Below are 18,700 nucleotides of genomic sequence, written 5' to 3' on the forward strand. Positions count from 1 at the left end.
CACTCTGGAAACCTCCGACTCGTCCGGTTTGTGCCCAGCACACTCTGCGATGGAAATGTTTTACACGCTCCTCCTCAGTTTGGAGCTAAGAGCGAATGCAGCCCGTTAAACGGGGCGCATTTACAAACCAATCCACGACAAGAGGAATCAAGCTCGGAAAACCCCAATATTTCCATGCGCTGTCCCGTTCCCCCGTATTTCTAGCTCAATCCACATCTCGCGTTTGATCTTTTTTTTTTTCTTCCAGATCATCTCTTTAATATAATTTTTATTTTCTTTTTCCTTTTTTTTAATCATTCCCCAACCTCCCCACCCCCTCGCTTTAAATACACAACAGAAAGACATTTTTTTTTCTTCCCCCCCACCCCGGTCTGGGGTGTAGAGTTGTGGGGAGAAGGAGAATTGAGAACAGGGTGGCCCAATGTAGTTTGTTTGGTATCTGTGTAAGGGCGGTGTTTTGTTTTTTTTTCCATTTTTGCATCCCCTTCTTTAACCCACAAGTTTCCATGTTCATCCACTTCTTAAAATTCACATCCATCTTTGTTGGGTGGGAGGGTATAGAAAATACATTGTGGAAGGGAATGAAAAGAAACCCCCCACCCCCAAAATAAGAGATACAAAGGCAGGGGAGAACGTGAGGGGTTAACTTTTTTTTTCTCCTTCATCTTACGTCTTTTTTTTTTTTTTAAAAAAAGAAAATTATTTCCAGTTTGCTTTTTATGACTTCTTTTTGTTGGTGAATGTTCTCTCTCTCTCTTGGTTGGTTGGTTTTTCTTTTTGGTTATTGTATAGAAGTTTTTTTTTTTAAGAGCTTTGGATTCATAAAGAGGGTTTTTTTTTCCTTTTTTGCGAGCACGTCAGCACACGGCACACAGGGAGTGTCTCCATGTCTGGCGAGGGTAGGTCTTTCAGTGTCCTTTCTCTCTCTCTCTTTTTTTAAAAAATTATTTTTAAAGCCATCGGAGTAGATTTTGTGTCGTTTCCCGCGCAGAGACAGAAGTCATGTCTATCAGGAGGAAAAAGACAGCGAGGTTGTTGGTTTTATTTGGTTCCCCAGTGCAAGTAAAGATCCAGCTGGGGGTGGGGAAGAGGAGGAGGAGAGAGAGGAAAAAAAAATACGGGAAAGAGAAATTCTTGCCCTGTTTGGTTGCTGTTCAACTTGATCAAATCCATCAACAGTTCAGGAATTAGTCCATCCGTCCTCGACGGTAATTAATATACAAAAATGGGCAGCGCATGCTCTTCGAGGGTTGGTAGTGGTGTTGTGGGGAGACTGAGTTTCTCAATTAATCCCCTCCTGCCTTAAGTTTTGTCTCCTTGGATTAATCTTTTTTTCTTGTCCATTCTTTCTGTTCCTTTTTTTTTTTTTTTGGCCTTTTTCAGTCCGTAACACAGTAAAAGGGTGGGTGGTAAGTGAGAGAGGAGGAGATCTTATGGAGGGGTGGGGGGGTGTATATGCATGTAAGTGAGAGAAAGGAGACTTGAATGAATGACGGACATCAAGAGTGTGCCAGCAACTGTCTTAAATGGGGTGGGTGGGAGAGGTGAGACCAGGTTCATCAAGGATTGGGGCCCCGTGCGGTTGGGTGAACAGGAGTTACGTGACATGTGGGTGAAGAATTTTGGAATTTTTCACTGATGTGAAGAGAAGCGGCATAGTTTTGATATTATAAAAGAAGGGGGAAGTCCCAGCTTCTCAGGATCATCAAAGGAGATTCAAATGGGAGGCTTCCCCTCCAGTTCTTGGCAGAAAACGCCAAAAGGTGGGAAGGTCACTGAAGATGCTCGTATGTAAGAGATCTGGAGCCTTTTCTGCCTTTGTCAAGGGAGGGGCCTGCCTGTAACAAAGGAGGTGGAAGACTCAGGAATGCAGAGATAGGTGGGAAGGAACTACAGAGGAAACGAGAAGGAAGATGATGGGGTGCCATTCATGTTGAATCTGGCCAGTTGTCTGGGAGATGGGGAAGAGGTAGGGAATGAGCATCAACTGGTACTTAAGGAGATATCTGAATGGGAGGAATGACAGAACAGTTCTGTGTGAAGAAAAGGTAGGGTAGGAGAATGCAACAGCATGATGTCCAGGGAATTGTTGAGCTGGACACCCTCCAGAGATGAAGCTTAGTAAGGACCAGGGCTTCCTCAATGGATGGGCGGCCGTTTTGCTCAACCTCTGGTCATCCTGTGGAAGAGGAATGACATCTGGAATAAAAATTGGGACGGGGGACACAGGCCCTTGAAATCACTTGGGGAGGGGCACAAGTGGACCCTCTCTCGTGATGACTTCCTTGCTGGCCATTAGAAAAAGGTGGACCTGGAGCTGAAATGGACATGGTTGGGTGGAAGCAGAGGGGTCGTCCAAGTGGGCATCCACCCACCCACAGGTTCGTTCACGAGTCATTCTCTCTCCATTGGCGGCAGGATAGCATCCATCTCTATAAAGCTAGTAGTGTCGTAGAGGTAGCGTTACTTTTTGGATTGGAGTCCGAGTGAGGTAATTTGGATTCCTCTTTGGCAAACACCGATGCGGTTGCTGTGTTGGAGCTGGCCTTGCGCCGGTGGGCGCTGGAGCGCAGGTGGGCCCCCAGCGCCTCCCGCCCGCTCACGAGCACCTCACAGGCCAGGCAGTGGTAGGTGCACACAGGCACGCGCAGTGGGGGTGGTGCGGCGGCGGGCTGGCGCCCAAAGTAGCAGAGGGCAGCTTGATGGGCCACCGCCGCCCCCTCGCTCTCAAAGGCGGCCTTGCACTGGCGGCAAAGGTACTGGTGAGTCACGTCAACTGTAGAGATGCCGGGGGCCTCTGACACCTCAACGGGGGGCTCAGGTGTGGGTGTTGAGAGCAGGGGGCTGGGCAGCAGCCCCATAAGTGTCTGAGGTATGACAGGGTTCATAGGGAACAGCCCCTTCTTCATGCCATAGAGCTGCTGGAAGTACGCCCCGGGAAGCTGGGCTCCAAAAAGGGAGGGGGCCGCTGCTGCTGCCGTGGCCGCTGCCGGCAATGGGAAGGGCAGGAACTGGCCCCCCAGCAGGGCCGGCACTGCAGCCTTCAACGTCTTGAGGTTCTTCAGTGTGGCAGTGGAGGACAAGGAGGGGTCTTGGGCTGAATTTGACGTGAGTTCGGCCTGACTGTCACTTGGGGAGGCTGCCGGAACTGGAGCAGGCTCGGTTAAGGGGCCAAGCTGGCCAGATTCTGGTGACAGTTGCTGAGGTAAGGAGAGGCCTGGCTGGGAGGAGGCCAAAGGGGAGCTCAGGACCCCTGAGGAGGAAGCAGCCGTGCCTGTTGGGGGGCAGGGGAGAAAAAAGAAATATGAATTTGGGGTCTTCTCTCTCTCTCTTTGGGACAGGGTGCCCTCTCCCACCACCTCCACCCCTTTTTCCCAGCTAAAATTCCAGAACCCTCTTCCTGACTTTGCAGTTTGACCAATCGCTCTCCTCCAGCCTCACCACGCTAGAGTCGGTTTCCTCTGATTTCTGGGACAGACACCCTCTCTTGAAATGGAGTCCACCTGCAGCCCTTGGTAAGTCAATACAGATATGAAGGACAGAACGGGAAACTCCTCCACTCTTTGCATTCAAAACCGTTCCCCTCTCCCCCTCACAAAAAATTGTTGGAGGACCCTGCAGAACATGGGTGATGCTCCTGGGAAGATCAGAACGGGATGTTCCTATGGCAGAGAGGACGTTATCCGGTAAGCAGGGAGCCCTAATGCATCTCAACCCCAAGGCTCTGTGACTGTCCTTGGATGTCAACCTACTTTACCGTTTAACAACCCCCACTCACCTGGCACAAAGGGGGGCTTGCTCCCAAGAGAAGATGGCATGGCAGTGGGGGTCACAGGCACCCCCAGCCTGGTTGGGGAGGGTGTTCCTTTGTCCGACACCAGCTCATAGCACTTGTTCTCACTCTTGAGCTGGGATTTGATGGCCTCCTTTAGCCGCGCTAGGTGGCCTCGGGAGAAGAGATGCCCACGACAAGAGACATAGAAATCGTACTTGACTTCACAGTAGGGGCATTCAGATTGAGCCTGAGCAGCGGAGGGGGCCTCGTCACCACCGCTGGTCCCGCCGGAGGCAGCCTTGGCCTTTTTCTCTTTCGCCCGCGCGTTCTGAAACCACACCTGGATCACCCGCTTGGGTAGCCCTATCTCCTCCCCCAGCACCTCGCACTCCTGCATGGTTGGGGTTCGGTAGGACTCGTAACAAGCCTTCATGATCTTCAGCTGGAGGCTAGACATCTGGGTACGATACCGCCTCTGCCCCAGAGAGTCGGGCACACCTCCGAGCCCTCCATCCATCATTCGATTCCTTTGGCTGCTGGAGAAATCCAGATCCGCCGAGGAGGAGGAAGAGGAGGAGGAGGAGGAAGAATCGCTCAGCTCTCCCCCAGACAGGCTTCGGTCTTCGTGCTCCTTGGGAACCTCTTCTTCAGCCATGTCTTCCTGCATCTGTGGTTCTGTGAGAACCTCTGGCTTAGTGAGAAGTGGCTGTAGGTTAACAGTAGGGAGGTTGGGTGTAAAGGACCCACCATAATGAATGGGGGGGTCCCGTGGTGGAGGGTTGAACTTTGGGAAAGTATTGGGGTGTGCTGGTGACAGCTTGCTGGTTGGGGCGCTGGCACTGGTATTACATCGAAACTGGCCCTTCCGTTCACGGGCTCTTGTGTTCTGGAACCACACTTGGACAACTCTCTTTTTAAGCCCAACTTCTTCCGATATGCAGTCGAGCATTTTCCGGGTGGGGTTGGAATCTTGCATGTACCAGCGATACAGAATCTCCAGCTGCTCTGGCAGAATTGTGGTGCGCAGGCGTTTATCCCGTGGGGGCTCATTTTCTCCTCCAAGGACACTGGCACTTTCACTCCCCGTGGGGGACAGGGTCCCATCTTCATGTTTCCGCTTCTGCGCACGAGAAGAATCTGGGTGGACCGCACGCTCACCAAACACCAAAGGGGTCATGTCGAGGGAAGGTGGTGGACCAGTAGAAGCCAACGGAGGACCAGCTGCTGGCATGTGACTAATGCGGTGGATGTTGAGGAGGTCACTGCTTGAGAAGATGGCAGTGCACTGATCGCAGGGATGGTTCTTGGAGATATCTGGGGGCGCTGTGGAGGCAGGCGGCTCTTCTTCCATGGGTTTGTCTCCAGCACCATCTGTCTTGCTATCTCCACCAGGTCCCAAGATTTCTCGCTGTTCCCCTTCCTCTTCCTCCTCCTGCTCCTCCTCCTCAGGGGCTTCATTCTCATCCTCACCCCCATCTCCTTCCCCCTCATCAAGCTGATCATTATAACACTTCTTCAGGTGGCGCACCAGCTCAAAGATGCAGCGGAAGGACATCCGACACTTTTTGCAAGACGGCTGCATGGTGCTGTTTCCGCTGCCCCCACTGGCTTCGCTCCCACCGCTCTTTCGGGCTTTCTGGCGAGCGTTTTGGAACCAGACCACGATGACCCGATTGGGCAACCCCAAAAGCATGGACAGACGCTCAACCTCACCATCTTTGGGATAAGCACTCGACTCAAAGAAGGACTGCAGAGCCTGAGACTGGAACTCTGTAAATTTGGTACGAGAGAAACGCCGGGTTGCAGGGAAGCTCCCCCGGGGAAGCTCCAGGACTCCAGATGATGCAGTGTTGCCTTCCTCTTCCTCCCCTCGAAACCATAGAGACTTCAGGCGTTCAGGAGGTACACAGGGAGGCTCGTTTTCCGGTGGTGTCACAACCACCGGCATGGGTTGCATTAAAAACGGAGGACAGAGGGAGGGAATCTCCAGGGGCATGGAGGATTGTGTGACGGTGGCGTTCTCCACAACAGCGGTGGTGACGGTGGAGACTGCCACAGCAGTCGTGGCAACCGCCGTTGTCTCCATTGGGAGCACTGGCGGAGGGGGGGGATACATGCTGTCATAACTCTTCCGGAACTGCACGGCGTAGCGATTGAGGGCTTCAAAGGGCAGGAACCGCCGGTGCACGTGTTCCTCGTGAGTTTTCAGGATGAGCATGTTGGAGAACTGCTTCCCACAGGTGCCGCACTGCAGCTTGCCCACAGGGGGACGCGGGGGAATGGCGGGAGGCGCCGCAGAAGCTTGTTTGCCCTCGTTGTACTGGATCACCAGCTCAAAGCCGAAGTTCTCCAGAAGGGCCTTGGCGGCTGTGCGGGAGGCCTCGCTGCCGGGCTGGCTCCCCTCAGTGTCTTCTCCTTCGGTCTCTTCGGCCACCTCTGCCTTGGTGCTGCTAGCGGCCGTTGGGGCCTGTTCCTCCTTGGGGGGCAGTGGTGGCAGCAGGACAGGCGAGGGGGTAGGGAGGGTCAGGGCCGGCGTCGCTAAAGCCAATTTGGGGGCCACCTTAAGATCATGTAAATAAAAGGGGAGCAGGAGCTGCTGCTGCTGTTGCTGCAGTTTTAGGAGCGACTCGGGTACCAAAGGGAAGGGTGGCAGCAGCGGTGGGGTGAAAAGGGGCGTAGGAAAGTGTGGTAGCTCTGCCGTGGATGGCGTTAAAAATGGGAGCGCTGGCACCTGGACGCAGCCGGGGGCCTCCGTTTCCAGGGGGGCCTCATTTGGGTGCTCCAATTCAGCCGGGGGCAAGTCTGCCTTGCCCGCAGCTTCCATCTTGGCCACGCGGGAGCGGGTCTGGTGCAGAACAGAGCGCATGTGGATCTCCAAGGTGGAGCTCTGGTTGTAAGAGACTCGGCAAGTGGTACACTTGTACGGTTTGTCTGAGGACGGCTGGAGGGCCCCAGGGGTGCCAGGCTCGCCCCGAGATGACATGGAAGGGTCGGCGGAGGCCTTTTTCATCTTATGGAGGTGGGAAACCGAATTGTAATGCACCAGGAGGATGTTCTTCTGGGTAAAAGATTCTTTGCAAACTGTGCATTTATAGGGACGGGCAGGATCCAGGAATTTGTCCAAGGCAAAGTTGGTTGCCTTGCGGTAGGACAGTGGGTGCCGGGAGTCTGGATTGGGCAGGATGGGTGGTGAAGATTCAAGGGGCTCTGCCAGGACATGTGCTGGTGGCTGCTGCTCCTCAGGGGTGGCATTCGGGTGAGAAGGGTCGTCATCTTCAGACTCCTGAGGAGTTACAGCAAGAGAGGCGGGGGGAGGAGAGGCACGAAGGGACTTTTCTGGGCGCTCATTAGGAGGTGGGGAGGTAGCCACCAAAGGAGGGGGGGTTTCAGGGCAAAGCACCGGCGTTGGGCAAGCTTTCTCCTCTGTGGCTGGTGCTGTTGAAAGGAGAGGGAGAAAAGACTTACTGCAAATATTAGGGAAGACAACATCCCCTCCCACCAAAACGGAGCGGTAGGAAGAAGTCACACTGCAAGAAAAGGCCAGGGCCAAGATAAGAAAAATACATTTATATTGATTGATTGATTGATTGTTTTGGTCTGTTTGTTGGTTTGGTGCCTTTGAGTCAGTGTTGACTCCTGGCAACTGCCTGGACTAGTCTGTGCAGTTTTCTTGGCAAGAGTTCAGAAGTGGCTTGCCATTGCCTCCTTCCTAGGGCTGAGAGAGAGGGACTGGCCCAAGGTCACCCAGCCGGCTTTGTGCCAAAGGCGGGACTAGAACTCTCCTACCACGCCTGATTGGCTCTTGGGCTGAGAGAGAGGGACTGGCCCAAGGTCACCCAGCCGGCTTTCATGCCTAAGGCGGGACTAGAACTCTCCTACCACGCCTGATTGGCTCTTGGGCTGAGAGAGAGGGACTGGCCCAAGGGCACCCAGCCGGCTTTGCGCCTAAGGCGGGACTAGAACTCACAGTCTCCTGGTTTCTAGCCTGGTGCCTTAACCACTACACCAAACTGGCTCTCAATTGAATAAACGGCTATTACAATGGCCTGTAAAATCCAATCGGTTAATCTCCATCCAGATATCAAACCATTCTCTTTGATGCATGCTAACATGTCGAGACAAGTGCACAAGCCCACCCACGTTCGCCTCCTCCTGTTCAGCAGAAAAAGCAAAAGCAAAACAAAAAACCAGGATGGAGATGAAGCGAGGCAAAGTAGTAGCTGAACTAAGAAAAAAAGCGGTCATGAAGGGGTTAAATTTACCAGGCAAGCAGCACTAGCTAAGCATGAAATCTGCAGTTGTTAGCAACTCTTGTTCAATGCTTTGCTTTCAACAGCTTCTTTGAAAGTTGTAGTTTGCTACCTGGGAGAAAAATCTGTTCCAAGCAACTTGAAACCCCAGATACTGTACAAATTAATACCATTAAAATCATATTTGATAAGATTTTGGGAGGTGGCTGTTTTAGGATGTCATGAATGTTCACCCCTATGAACATTCTAGCTAAGGCAAGCAAGCTCATCCAGGAAATTCACCCTGCCCCAGCCCATTCCTGATCTTTTAGGGCAACCTAGTAATCTTTTGATATTAAAGAATAATACAGGTAGTCCTCACTTAACGACAGCAATTGGGACTGGAATTTCCACTGCTAAGTAACATGGTTGTAAAGCGCGATGTCACGTGACTGGGCCACTTTGCGATGGAAATTCTGGCACTTCTGGTTTGCCGTCGTTAAGCGAATCCCGCACCGTTGTTAAGTGAGGATGTCACGTCTCCATTTGCGACCTCATGCTGGCTTCCCCATTGACTTGGCTTCTAGGAAGCCAGCAAAGAAGATTGTAAATGATGATCACATGGCTGCGGGAAGTTGTGACGCCGTAATCGCAAGCTGGGCCCTGAGCGAGGACCACCCGTCCATACTAATTTCATGAAAGATGAGTCAAACGCTACAAAAGGAGGCAGATAAAACACATACTTACCAATGAAGGGGCTTGGGGCTTCAGTTCCAGCCCCTTGCTCCACGCTGAGAGTCCCACCTGGTTTGGGCAGATCAGGAGGAAGGGTGACCCCAGGAACGACTTTTGTGGCAAAAGTCATTTCCACTGTAGTGGCCTGGAGCAGAGCAAGAGACAAAACAGAGCTAAAGAACACCACGGATGTTCCCCGCCACCGTCATCTCACCATTCACTCTGTCTGTCTCACCCTCCCCATCCAGGAGCTCCAAATTCCCTCTCTCCCTGTCCTGTTCCGGCCTGGGGTTCTCGCACGCACCACCAGCAGCAGCTTCTCTACGCATTCAGGCACCACATTGTGGACATGGCTGAGATGGAAGTGAAGGTTGGCACGGCCCACCAGCTGCTCTTGGCACAGGGGGCAGTGGAACTTGGGCTGCACGGCATGCTGGGAGATGGTGTGAGCCCGCACGGCTTCGGCTGATGGGTCCACGAAGTTGCAGTACGGACAGCAGAACACCTGGTGGGCAAGGGGAGACGTCAAAAAGTTAAGGGGGGGTTGGATTGGCAGCACCGGCTGGAGAAGCAGAACCCAGAAAGGGCTCAAACGGATCAGGTTACCGCCCCCCCCCCAAAGTAGAGTCACCTTGTATCAGCACCTCTTCCCCCAGATGCATCTGCAGGGGGTCAAAAAAGTCAAGATGGTGACTGCAACTATGTCTTTTTTTTTTTTACATGCATAAGAGAAAGCGGAGTCCAGAGCAGGAAAGGGGGTGGAGAAAGCCTCTCAGACGGCCCCTCCCTAGTTCCCTGGAAAGGAAAGGCAGGGCGGGGGGAAGCGCTTTCCGGCTTGCAAATTTGCTTACTCTAACCTTATCATAAAAGCAGCATTAGCATTCATAACCTTGCTTTCCTGGTCTGGACTACCTCAAAGGGCTGACGTCCACACATGCAAAAAAGGGGTGGGGCTTCAATCACCCCACTGCGGGCACAGTCTTGACTTTTTTTACCCTTTCCTGGGGATTCCTCCGTAAGCTTGTCTTTTCTCGTCTAACTGTGCTGTGCTGTTTTCAGTGGTTTCCCACCTCAAAATGGCCAGGGGAGCTGTGTGACTTTAAAGAGGGCTTTGAGGTGAGGCTGCAAAAAGGGAGGTTGTGAAGGCAGGTTGTCCACTTCGCACGCATCTGGTTCCTTCCAGTTGTTGTTCAACACACTTGGGTGGGGAGCAGAAATGAGAGAAAGCTACAGGTAGTCCTCACTTAACGACCACAATTGGGACTGGAATTTCGGTTGCTAAGCAAAGTGGTTGTTAAGTGAATCCAACCCGATTTTACCATCTTTTTTGCGGCGGACATTAAGCAAATCACCACAGACGTTAAGCAAACCATGTGGTTGTTAAGCAAATCACACAGTTCCCCATTGATTTTGCTGGCCAGAAGCTGGTTGGGAAGGTTGAAAATGGCAATCACATGACCACAGGATGCTGCGACGGTCATAAATGTGAACTGGTTGCCAAACACCCAAATCATGATCACATGACCGCTGCAACGGTTGTAAGTGTGAGTACTGGTCATAAGTTGGTTTTTCCAGTACCGTCAAAAGTCCAAACCATCACTAAATGAATGGTTTTTAAGTGAGGACTACCCGTAGTGTGATAGAACTGGAAAAAGACCCCAATGGTACATTGCTGAAAATTGTGCTTCCCAGAAAAGTCATTTCTATAATTCTGTTTGTCTGCCCATCGCAGTCCAAATGTGGAGATCACAAGGAGGACAAAGAAAAGGAATTCAGGGTTATTCCTAGACCACCACCTGACAGGCAGGGTTAAGACTGTGTTTTTGCTAAACTTGGAAATCAAGATGAGGATTATTCCAAGCATTTCTGCACAACGGTCTGCTTTTTTATTTTTTTAAACTGCTGATAGAGACACGGTTTGAATCTGAGTAAAACAGAAACTGGATCCAGCTATCTGCCTCAACATGGTTGGTTTAACAAAGTAGGACTGTACAAAATGCCAAACAAAGCCCATGATTTATCATCCCCGGCCACTGGATTCCCAACACCCCAAGCCCCCACCAAGAAATTGCTGGGGCTTAGCCTGTAGCAGAATGACTCCAGAAGCTGAGAATTAAACTGGCTTTTCAAACCCTTTTAACTGCTTACTAGACAGAGCTCCTGTTATTAGTCGGTATAAAAGTACAATCCGTCATTATCATTTCAAACAGTAGGAAAAGGAAAATGCTGGTGGGTTGGCAGGGAAAGTGCGTGGCAGTCTGTTATTAACCTCCTCCGTTCACAGTTGGCTGCACCCAATTGGTGCTGTGTGGGTGGATCACCTTTGCTTGCCCCCCCCTCCTCCACAGACGCTAATTAATTTTACTTTTAATTCAGCAACGTTTGGACTCCTACCAAGATGGGGGGGGGGGGGAAACAAGCACACTGTTGTCTGCCCCTTCATTGGGGAGGGGGTTAATCCAGCCTGGAAGGAGTGTGGAAGATAGGTGTGGGACCTATGGTGGGAAGAGGTGCTGAGTTCCTCCCCTCCAAAAAATCAGAGTTAAGTCCAACTCACTGTACTGTCACCCAGACTGGAAGCTGTCGCTTCAGTCTCATCAGCACCTGTTAAAAAAGAAAGCCACTGAGTTTGCAATTTGCACTAAGCCAGCAGGGTGGGTCCTGCTGGAGAGTCTGGGGGATGCAACCCACACACAGACACACACACACTTTCCAAAGACCATCTGGAGTGATGCCTTTTGGACTCATTTTCTTTTGGAGAGGGTGGCAAGGTGGAAAGAGAATAAGGGGCGAGGGGTGAAGGAAGCAAATCACCCCTCTCCACATCTTCACTCCCTCTCCAAAACATTTTAAAAAGCTTGCGCTGCTGAAATCAAGCCATTTTGCCCCTAATCCATTTTTTAATCTTTTTAAAAAATGGGATTCTGGAGATTTCGGAAAAGCGGCATCATAACACCCCTCTCCCCCACCTCAGGGAAGGCTGGACAAAAGGACATCTGTCCTTTGTTGGTTTGCAATACCACAAAGTTGAAAGGGAAAGCGCAACCGCTGTCCAGCCCAACAGGCGATGGGGCAGAGCCCAGTCTTTTTCCTGCCCTTCCTGCGACTTTCACTTCTGCCCCCAAAGCCCCCAGTGAGAAACTAGAAATATTTAGGGGTGTGGCTTTCCCTGGAAGGGAGGGGCCAAAGGCAGAGCCAATCAACTATGCTGAGGGTGTGGCTTTCACCAGGAGGGAGGAGTTAAAGGCATTGAAAGAATTGTTATTGGGGTCTGGTCAATACCCATTATTGGGGGGCATGGCTTTTTTCCAAGAGGGAGGAGTTAAAGGCGTGGCCAATAATCATTTTTGGGCATGTGGCTTTACTCACCAGGTATCCACGTTTTGTTTGGCTTTTCTTTTTCAGGAGTTAAACTATCCAGAACAGATTCCTTCCCTGGAGATGAAGAGAACAAGATGGGAACAAAGATAAATAGGAGGAAGGATTATTAGGTATATTCGCCACCTTGAGTTATTTATAAAAAATAATAATAAAGGCAGGATAAAAAATCTAAAAATATATATACTTTTTGAAAGAGATAGAAGGGAAGTTCTGCTCAAATTAGTAGAACCACTTCCCTTGGGTGATTTCCCGGCGTGCTGGAAGTACAATCCCCCCTCTCCCCGGCCAGGGAGGATGGGAGTTGTAATCCCACACACCGGGGGGTAAAGGGGGGGCAGGCTGCTGATCTCCGCTCACTTCCACTCTCCTAAGGTGGCCACCCTGTTTCCTTTGTGTCGGCTACCATTTCTTGTCCTCTCTTTCATCCAGGAGTCTGGAAGAGAAGATGCCCAAGAGGATTCAGAAAAAGATGGAGGGGGGGGGGGAAAGGGAGAGAGAAAGAGGGAATTCCACCATCAATGCTGTGAAGATCTGAATGACACACGATCCAGGACTTTATCCTCGTCAGAGACTAATTAAACTCTCAACCCAAGTGGGATCGTTAATATTGAACGAGCTCGCGTCCCTGGCCGATAGCTGCAGCTTCGCTACCATCGGCAACTCAATTAACACTGTTCAATACGCCTGCCGAGATGCTAAGACCCCCATCTCTCACTGACAAGGTGTGTGTCCCCCTCGCAACCCCCATGGCTGGTGGGAGAGCTTTCCTGCACCCCCAAAGTCCTCACTTTGTCCCCTTCAATCTCGTCCTTAGCCAGGACTCCCCAGCATTGTGTTCTCTGGGCCTCCCCGGGGGCTGCAGGATCTCTTCTCCAAAAGGTAAAATATCTGGCTGCCAGATTTGCCCCCTCCCTGGCCTTGGTCCTGACCCATCACCCCGCTTTCAATCATGCACGCACACGTGCACACCCTCCCCATATTTTTATCCTGTCCTGCTGATCCCTGTTGACTTCTCCTCGCAGGTAAGGATGCGAGGTTGGGTGGATTGCAACAGATAAATTGGAGCCGGGAAGACAGCCAATTGTCATCGCTTGGACAGGGTTCCCCGACACGGGAGGGGGAAGGTGGGGTGGGCAGCCTTAGCTAAGGGAGGGAGGGAGGTAGATATAGATATATAGATATCCCCCCCCCACTTCTCCCCTGCGTCCCCGGCTGTGGTCCCCACATATCTCTGTCTCATTTCTCTTCTCCTCCATTCTTCCTGCAGGTTGCTAGGCAACCTCCCCCAGTATCTGTCATAATCCATTATGAAGCTGGGGGGGCAGAGAAAGAAAGGTTGACGGTGGCTGGAAGAGAGGAGGAAGGCACCTACGCGCAGCGGCTTTGTGCGCCACATCCACGGAAAGAGGCACAGAGTCAGACACTGAGCAGAGGCTGAAGAAATGGCACCCTGTTTGCCACCCCTTTGGGATCCCAACTCCCCCCCCCAGGAACGAGCAGAACACTGGCCCCCCTGCAGACCTCTTCATGGCGCCCCCCACCCATCGATTCCCCCCCAAGATCGCCTCTTCCCCTCCCTGGGCACCCAACGCTCGCATCGTCCGTAGTCCGCGCGCCACCCCACGCGTGAGCCGACGGGCGCGGCGGTTACCGGCGGCGTTTGTGGGCGCAAAGCAGATGTATCTTTCGAGGCCCAGAGTGCCTTCGCCGTTCTGGAGAAGCTGCAGGCGCCACTGCCCGTGGGCTTCGCGGTGTGGGGGGGACCGGAGGTGCTGGATCATGGCCAGGCGGTTCGGCGCGTCCACATTGCACAGGAGGCAGCGGAACGGCGCCGATTCGGAGACGGGTGGGGGCGCCGAGGGGGACTCCATTTCCTGGAGAAACTAGAAACGGGAATGGAATGGCAGGTTCTAAGAAGGACATTGATGTGTGTCTTCCCACTCAGCTCTCCTAGTGGGACCCCTGGCAAGTGGGCCCTGTCCCTCCCCCGGTCCCTTTCTCCACACCCCTTTGGTACTCAAACCTACTGGTGGTCCTTCCTCTCTACCCCTTTCTGATCAAGTTCAGCCTAAGGGGGGTTCTTTGAGCCAGTCTGCAGCACCCCTTTCCAGCACAGGTAGTCCTTGCTTAATGACCACCATTGGGACCGGAATTTTGGTCACGAAGTGGTGCAGTCATTAAATGAATCTAGGCCTGATTTTAGCACCATTTTTGTGGCGGTCGTTAAGCAAATCAATGGTCGTTAAGCAAATCACGCAGTTCCCTATTGATTTTGCTTATCGGAAGCCGGCTGGGAAGGTCAAAAATGGCAATCAGGTGACTGGGACACTGCAACCATCATAAATGCGTGACGGTTGCCAGTGCCCTAATTGCGATCACGCAACCGCAGGGACACTGCAACAGTTGTGAGCGCTAGGAACTGTGGTAAGTCAGTTTTTCAGTGCCGTCGTAACTCCAGATGGTCATTAAATGAAGAGTCATTAAGTGAGGACTACCTGTAACACTTGCGCTGACTTAAGCCTATCTTTTCCGCCCCCTTTCCTGCTGCCCATCCCCGCCTTGGTACCTTGTAACCTTGTAGGGCTTCCTGGTGGCCGGTGCCTGCAACGTGCAGCTGAATTTTTTCCTTGCTGTTAGTCTCATATTCACAGAGGTTGCAGTGCAGGTGAAGGGGTGGGCCCAGGGGGAGCTCCACCCCCAAGTGGGCCCCAAGGCTGCCCCCTTCCCGCAGGTGGGCAGCCAGCTGGTATTTCAAGGCGTGCTTGTCGGTCTTGAGGTGCAGCTGGAAGTTGGCTTTCAACTGGGTGCCGTAAGCGCAGAGCCGACACCGATGCAGGTCGCCCGACACTTCCTTCCACTCTGCCTCGGGCAGGGAGCGTGGGGCTGAGGCATGCCGCAGCAGGGCATCCAGGCTGTCGGTGCTGAACGCTTGGCACACCAGGCAGCTGAACAATCTCTGGGGGGCCGACAGGTCGGGTCCAGCTTGGGCCGGTGATGGGGAAGGTGGAGCAGGCTCAGGAGAGAGAGAGGTGGGTGCTACAGAAAGGAGAAAGTCAAAATGAACATGGGAATTAACGGGTACCTACAGAGCAGTGTTTCTCAGCCTGGGCAGCTTTAAGAGGTGTGGACTTCAACTCCCAGAATTCCCCAGCCAGGCAGCTGGGGAATTCTGGGAGTTGAAGTCCACACCCCTTAAAGCTGCCCAGGTTGAGAAACACTGCTATAGAGGAATGAGGGGTATGGGGAAAGAGAATGGAAAGTAGCCAAAGAGCTGAGGCTGGTACCGCAACGTGGAAAAGAAACTTGGATTTTAACACAAAATGGTGAACGGATGAGAGGTAGGTGGATGTGGGGGTAGAAAAATGGGTAAAAAAATAACATCAGGAAAGCAGTGAGGGGAAGAGAGAAATCAAGATGCCAGGGGAGGCCTTGAAGGACGGGGGGCAGCACGGATGGAGGAAATAAAATAGGACAGGGAGCACCGTCAACCTCGGGGTCCACCTGGACACCAAGAGTGGTGGCAGGTCAAGCAACGGGGTAAAAGCCTTTCTTACCCGACCCCAAGGTAGCCATCTTCCTGCCTGCTGCGCTGAGATGCTGGAAGCCGCCGTTGAGCAAGAGTTGGGGCTGTTCCATGGGCTTGTCCGCCCGCAGAGCCGAGCTGCTCCCCGAGTGTGTCTGGTGGGGATGCGGGTGGTGGGAATGGCCGAGCGCCTGTGCCCCGTAGAATGGGAAGAGCTCCGGCTGAGCCTTGCCCCCGGGAGGGGGCTGAGGTTGCCCCAGCAGCCCGGGCAGCGCCAGGGGCAACCCCTGATGGAGCAGCAGCATGTTCTGCATGTGCTTCTCGGAGGTCATGTGGATTCGCAGGTTGCGGGAGATGTTGGTCTCATAGCTGCACACCTTGCACTGCCAAGAGGATTTGCCTTTGGGCTCTTTCTCCTCGGGGGAGGACGGGGCAGGTGCGGCAGGAGGGGCGGCCGGCGGCCCACCGCCTCCCGTCACTTGGTAGCCCTGCAGGTTGGCCAGGTGCTTGTCGGACTGCATGTGGATGCTGAGGTTGCCCTTGGTGGTGGTGGAGTAGTTACAGGCCTCGCAGCGGTAGGGCTTGTAGCCACAGTTGTAGCTCTCCCCGCGGGCCAGGCGAGGGTGGGGTCCCCCCGTGCTGCAGTACGCGCAGTGGCTGTTGTTCTCCGGGTGCTTCTCCTTCATGTGCACATCCAAGGTCTGCTGGTACTTGTAATGCCAGTTGCATTTGGGACACTTGAGCGTCTTGCAGGAATTCCGGGAGTGAAGCAGGGACATGTGCCCAGATAAGGTCAGCCCGGAGTAGGCCATGGCTGCGAAATCTTCCCCAAAGGCAAGCGGGGCTCCTCCGTTGTGGCTGCTGTTACCGAGCCCGTTGTTGACCTCAAATCCAGCGGGGATGACCTCGTTGGCCATCCCCACACTGCCCAGGCTGTTGGCCAGCTCGGCAGTGCCGATGTCGTGGGCCAGCCCGGCGCCCATCCCGTCCGCGTCGTTGTGGACGGTGTCGCCGCCCACTTGGGGAGCAGACTCGGTGCTGCAGATTTCGGCAGCTGGGTCCAGACAAGGGACCTCGTGCGTCAGCCCTTCCTGAATCGCCTCGTTGGTCGGCTCCTTGTTGACGTCCTCCTTGGGCAACCTGGCATGGTCAAAGCTGCTGGCCTTCGTCAGCGGCGTCTCTGAGAGAGGGGTGTTAGCAGCCAAGAGCAGGCTTTGTGAACCGGGCGAGCTTTGGTCTGGAAGTTGTTCCTCCTCTTTCCTGTTCTCACCCAATTGTGCCTCCTCCTCCTCCTCCTCCTCCTCCTCCTCCTCCTCCTCCTCCTCCTCCTCTGGTTTCTCCTCCAGGCCCCCCTTTGCCCAGTGCGTGCCGCCGACCCTTGAATCTTTGGTATCTGGTGGCTCGCATCGTCTTTCTGGGGTCCTCTTCTGGTCCTCCTCCTCCTCCTCCTCCTCTTTTACATTCACCCATCTGCTACACATTCTGGCATTGAGGTCTGCCTCGGTGGTGGGGTTATTTGGTTCTAGGAAGCCAAGGTCGGTACCCTGGAACACGGCCGAAGCCCCTCCGTCCAGGGCTTGGCATTTGGGGTTGCTGAGCTGCACGCCATGGGCTGCGCGGGCGTGAGATGCCAAGGAGTGGCCCTGGCGGAAAGAGAGGCGGCAGGTTAGGCAGAGCCAGAGGGGAGCCCCCGGCTGCTCCTCGTCTCGGCCTAGGCGGGCTTCCCCTCGGGAGCATTCCTCGCCCCCCGCCCAGGTGGTGGGGGCATCTTTGGATTTGGTGGCAGCGTTTTTGGCAGGTGTACTTTGAGCGGGGGCCCCGGCCAGTCGGTAGCTGTAGAAGGCGCCTTGAGGGGTCAGCTCGCCTGGCGCTGAGGTATTCTGGGACATTTGGTCAGTCGACGTAAAGCCTTGGTTAGGACCTCCACTGCACTGGACGTGGAGGGTAGAGACTTGGGGAGCTGCGGCGAGGGGGGAGCCCTTTGGTAAGAGAACGTGGCCACGCTTGAGCAGGTAGGCCGAGCCGTTGGCAGCAAAGAAGAGCTGGGCCTCATTTCCACCCTCCTCGCCCTCTTTTCCGCCTTCTGCTTCCAGCTTGGCCCCATCTTCGGCCGGGGGCGTTCCTGGAGGGAAAGGGGGTAGATTTGGCAATGCTGGGCCGTGGTCCACTTGGAGCTGCGGGGTGGACGAGATGGCCGCGGGGAACTTGGCCAGACCGAGCTCTGCTTGGGAACCGGAGCAGGGTCTCATGACGCCGTCGGGAAGGGGTGAGGGGGAAGAGGAAGGGTCCCAGCGGGGGGGTTCTTTGGTGGGTGGCAAGGCAGGAGAGCCCTGAGCAGGCCGAACTGCGGCCCTGTCATCCTGTCCGTCTGCCGGGGGGACAGCAGTAGAGGAGTGGGAGGAGGAGGAGGAGGAGGAGGAGGCAGAGTTAAAGGGGGCGTCCATGGCGGTGCAGGCCCGAGGGGTGCGGAGGGGTCATCTCAGCGGAGCAGCCGAGACCCTGCAGAAAGAGCAAGAGAAGACAAGCTTGTGTGAATCCCTCACATGGTCCCTCCCTGGGGCAAGAGGGCGAACCGGTCCTCTAACACATATCTAGCATTCTTGCAGAGGAATGGGTGACTTCTAGGAAGTTGTTCTCTTGCTCTCTTTTTTCCCCAAAGCGGACTTTGCGGGTGAGTTGGCAGCTTTTCTTGCTTGAGTCGAGTTAGCGAGAGGCGTGGGAAGGAGCCAGGGCAGGGATGAGGGGCACGCCTTCCGCAGAGAAGGGTGCTTTGGCTTGGAACCCGAAAGAAGCCCACCGCTGCTTTCTGGAAGCTCTGCCCAACTATTCTGGGTAGGCCATGGGGCAGAAATGAAACCCAGAACATTTTGGGTAGACTGCGTTTCAGCTGAATCAAAACCCACAGGGTCCAGGAGTGATTTTTACAGGAACTTCATGGTATGGACTGCTCCCCTTCACAACACCTCACTTGGCAAAGCCCTCCAGCTCATTCCCCTCATTTTCCCTGCACCTTCCCTCACCTCCTCTCCTGCCTCCTTTCATCAGCTACTGCCAGTG

General features: G+C 53.8%; 1 protein-coding gene across 1 annotated transcript; it reads right to left on the reverse strand.

Annotated features, from left to right (window-relative positions):
- Positions 1 to 630: 630 nt before the first annotated feature.
- On the reverse strand, positions 631 to 18,238 carry ZFHX2 (zinc finger homeobox 2). Its single transcript, XM_063302908.1, has 9 exons — positions 15,675 to 18,238; positions 14,687 to 15,156; positions 13,772 to 14,003; positions 12,109 to 12,174; positions 11,297 to 11,343; positions 9,044 to 9,370; positions 8,752 to 8,884; positions 3,779 to 7,210; positions 631 to 3,274 (listed from the first exon to the last, which is right to left on the reverse strand). Exons 1-9 carry the CDS (start codon positions 18,085 to 18,087, stop codon positions 2,433 to 2,435), a joined length of 7,962 nt encoding a protein of 2,653 aa, XP_063158978.1. The 5' UTR covers positions 18,088 to 18,238; the 3' UTR covers positions 631 to 2,432.
- Between the last annotated feature and the right edge of the window lie 462 nt (positions 18,239 to 18,700).

This window comes from Candoia aspera, chromosome 4 (genome assembly GCF_035149785.1).
Source record: "Candoia aspera isolate rCanAsp1 chromosome 4, rCanAsp1.hap2, whole genome shotgun sequence".
In the NCBI taxonomy this organism is placed as follows: domain Eukaryota; kingdom Metazoa; phylum Chordata; class Lepidosauria; order Squamata; family Boidae; genus Candoia; species Candoia aspera.

Coding starts and splice junctions, on each gene's coding strand:
- ZFHX2 (XM_063302908.1), bottom strand. CDS start 18,087: ATGGACGCCCCCTTTAACTCTGCCTCCTCCTCCTCCTCCTCCTCCTCC. Junction 14,004..14,686: donor AAGCCCTACAAGGTTACAAG/GTACCAAGGCGG, acceptor TCCCGTTTCTAG/TTTCTCCAGGAAATGGAGTC. Junction 3,275..3,778: donor CAAGCCCCCCTTTGTGCCAG/GTGAGTGGGGGT, acceptor GCCCCCCAACAG/GCACGGCTGCTTCCTCCTCA.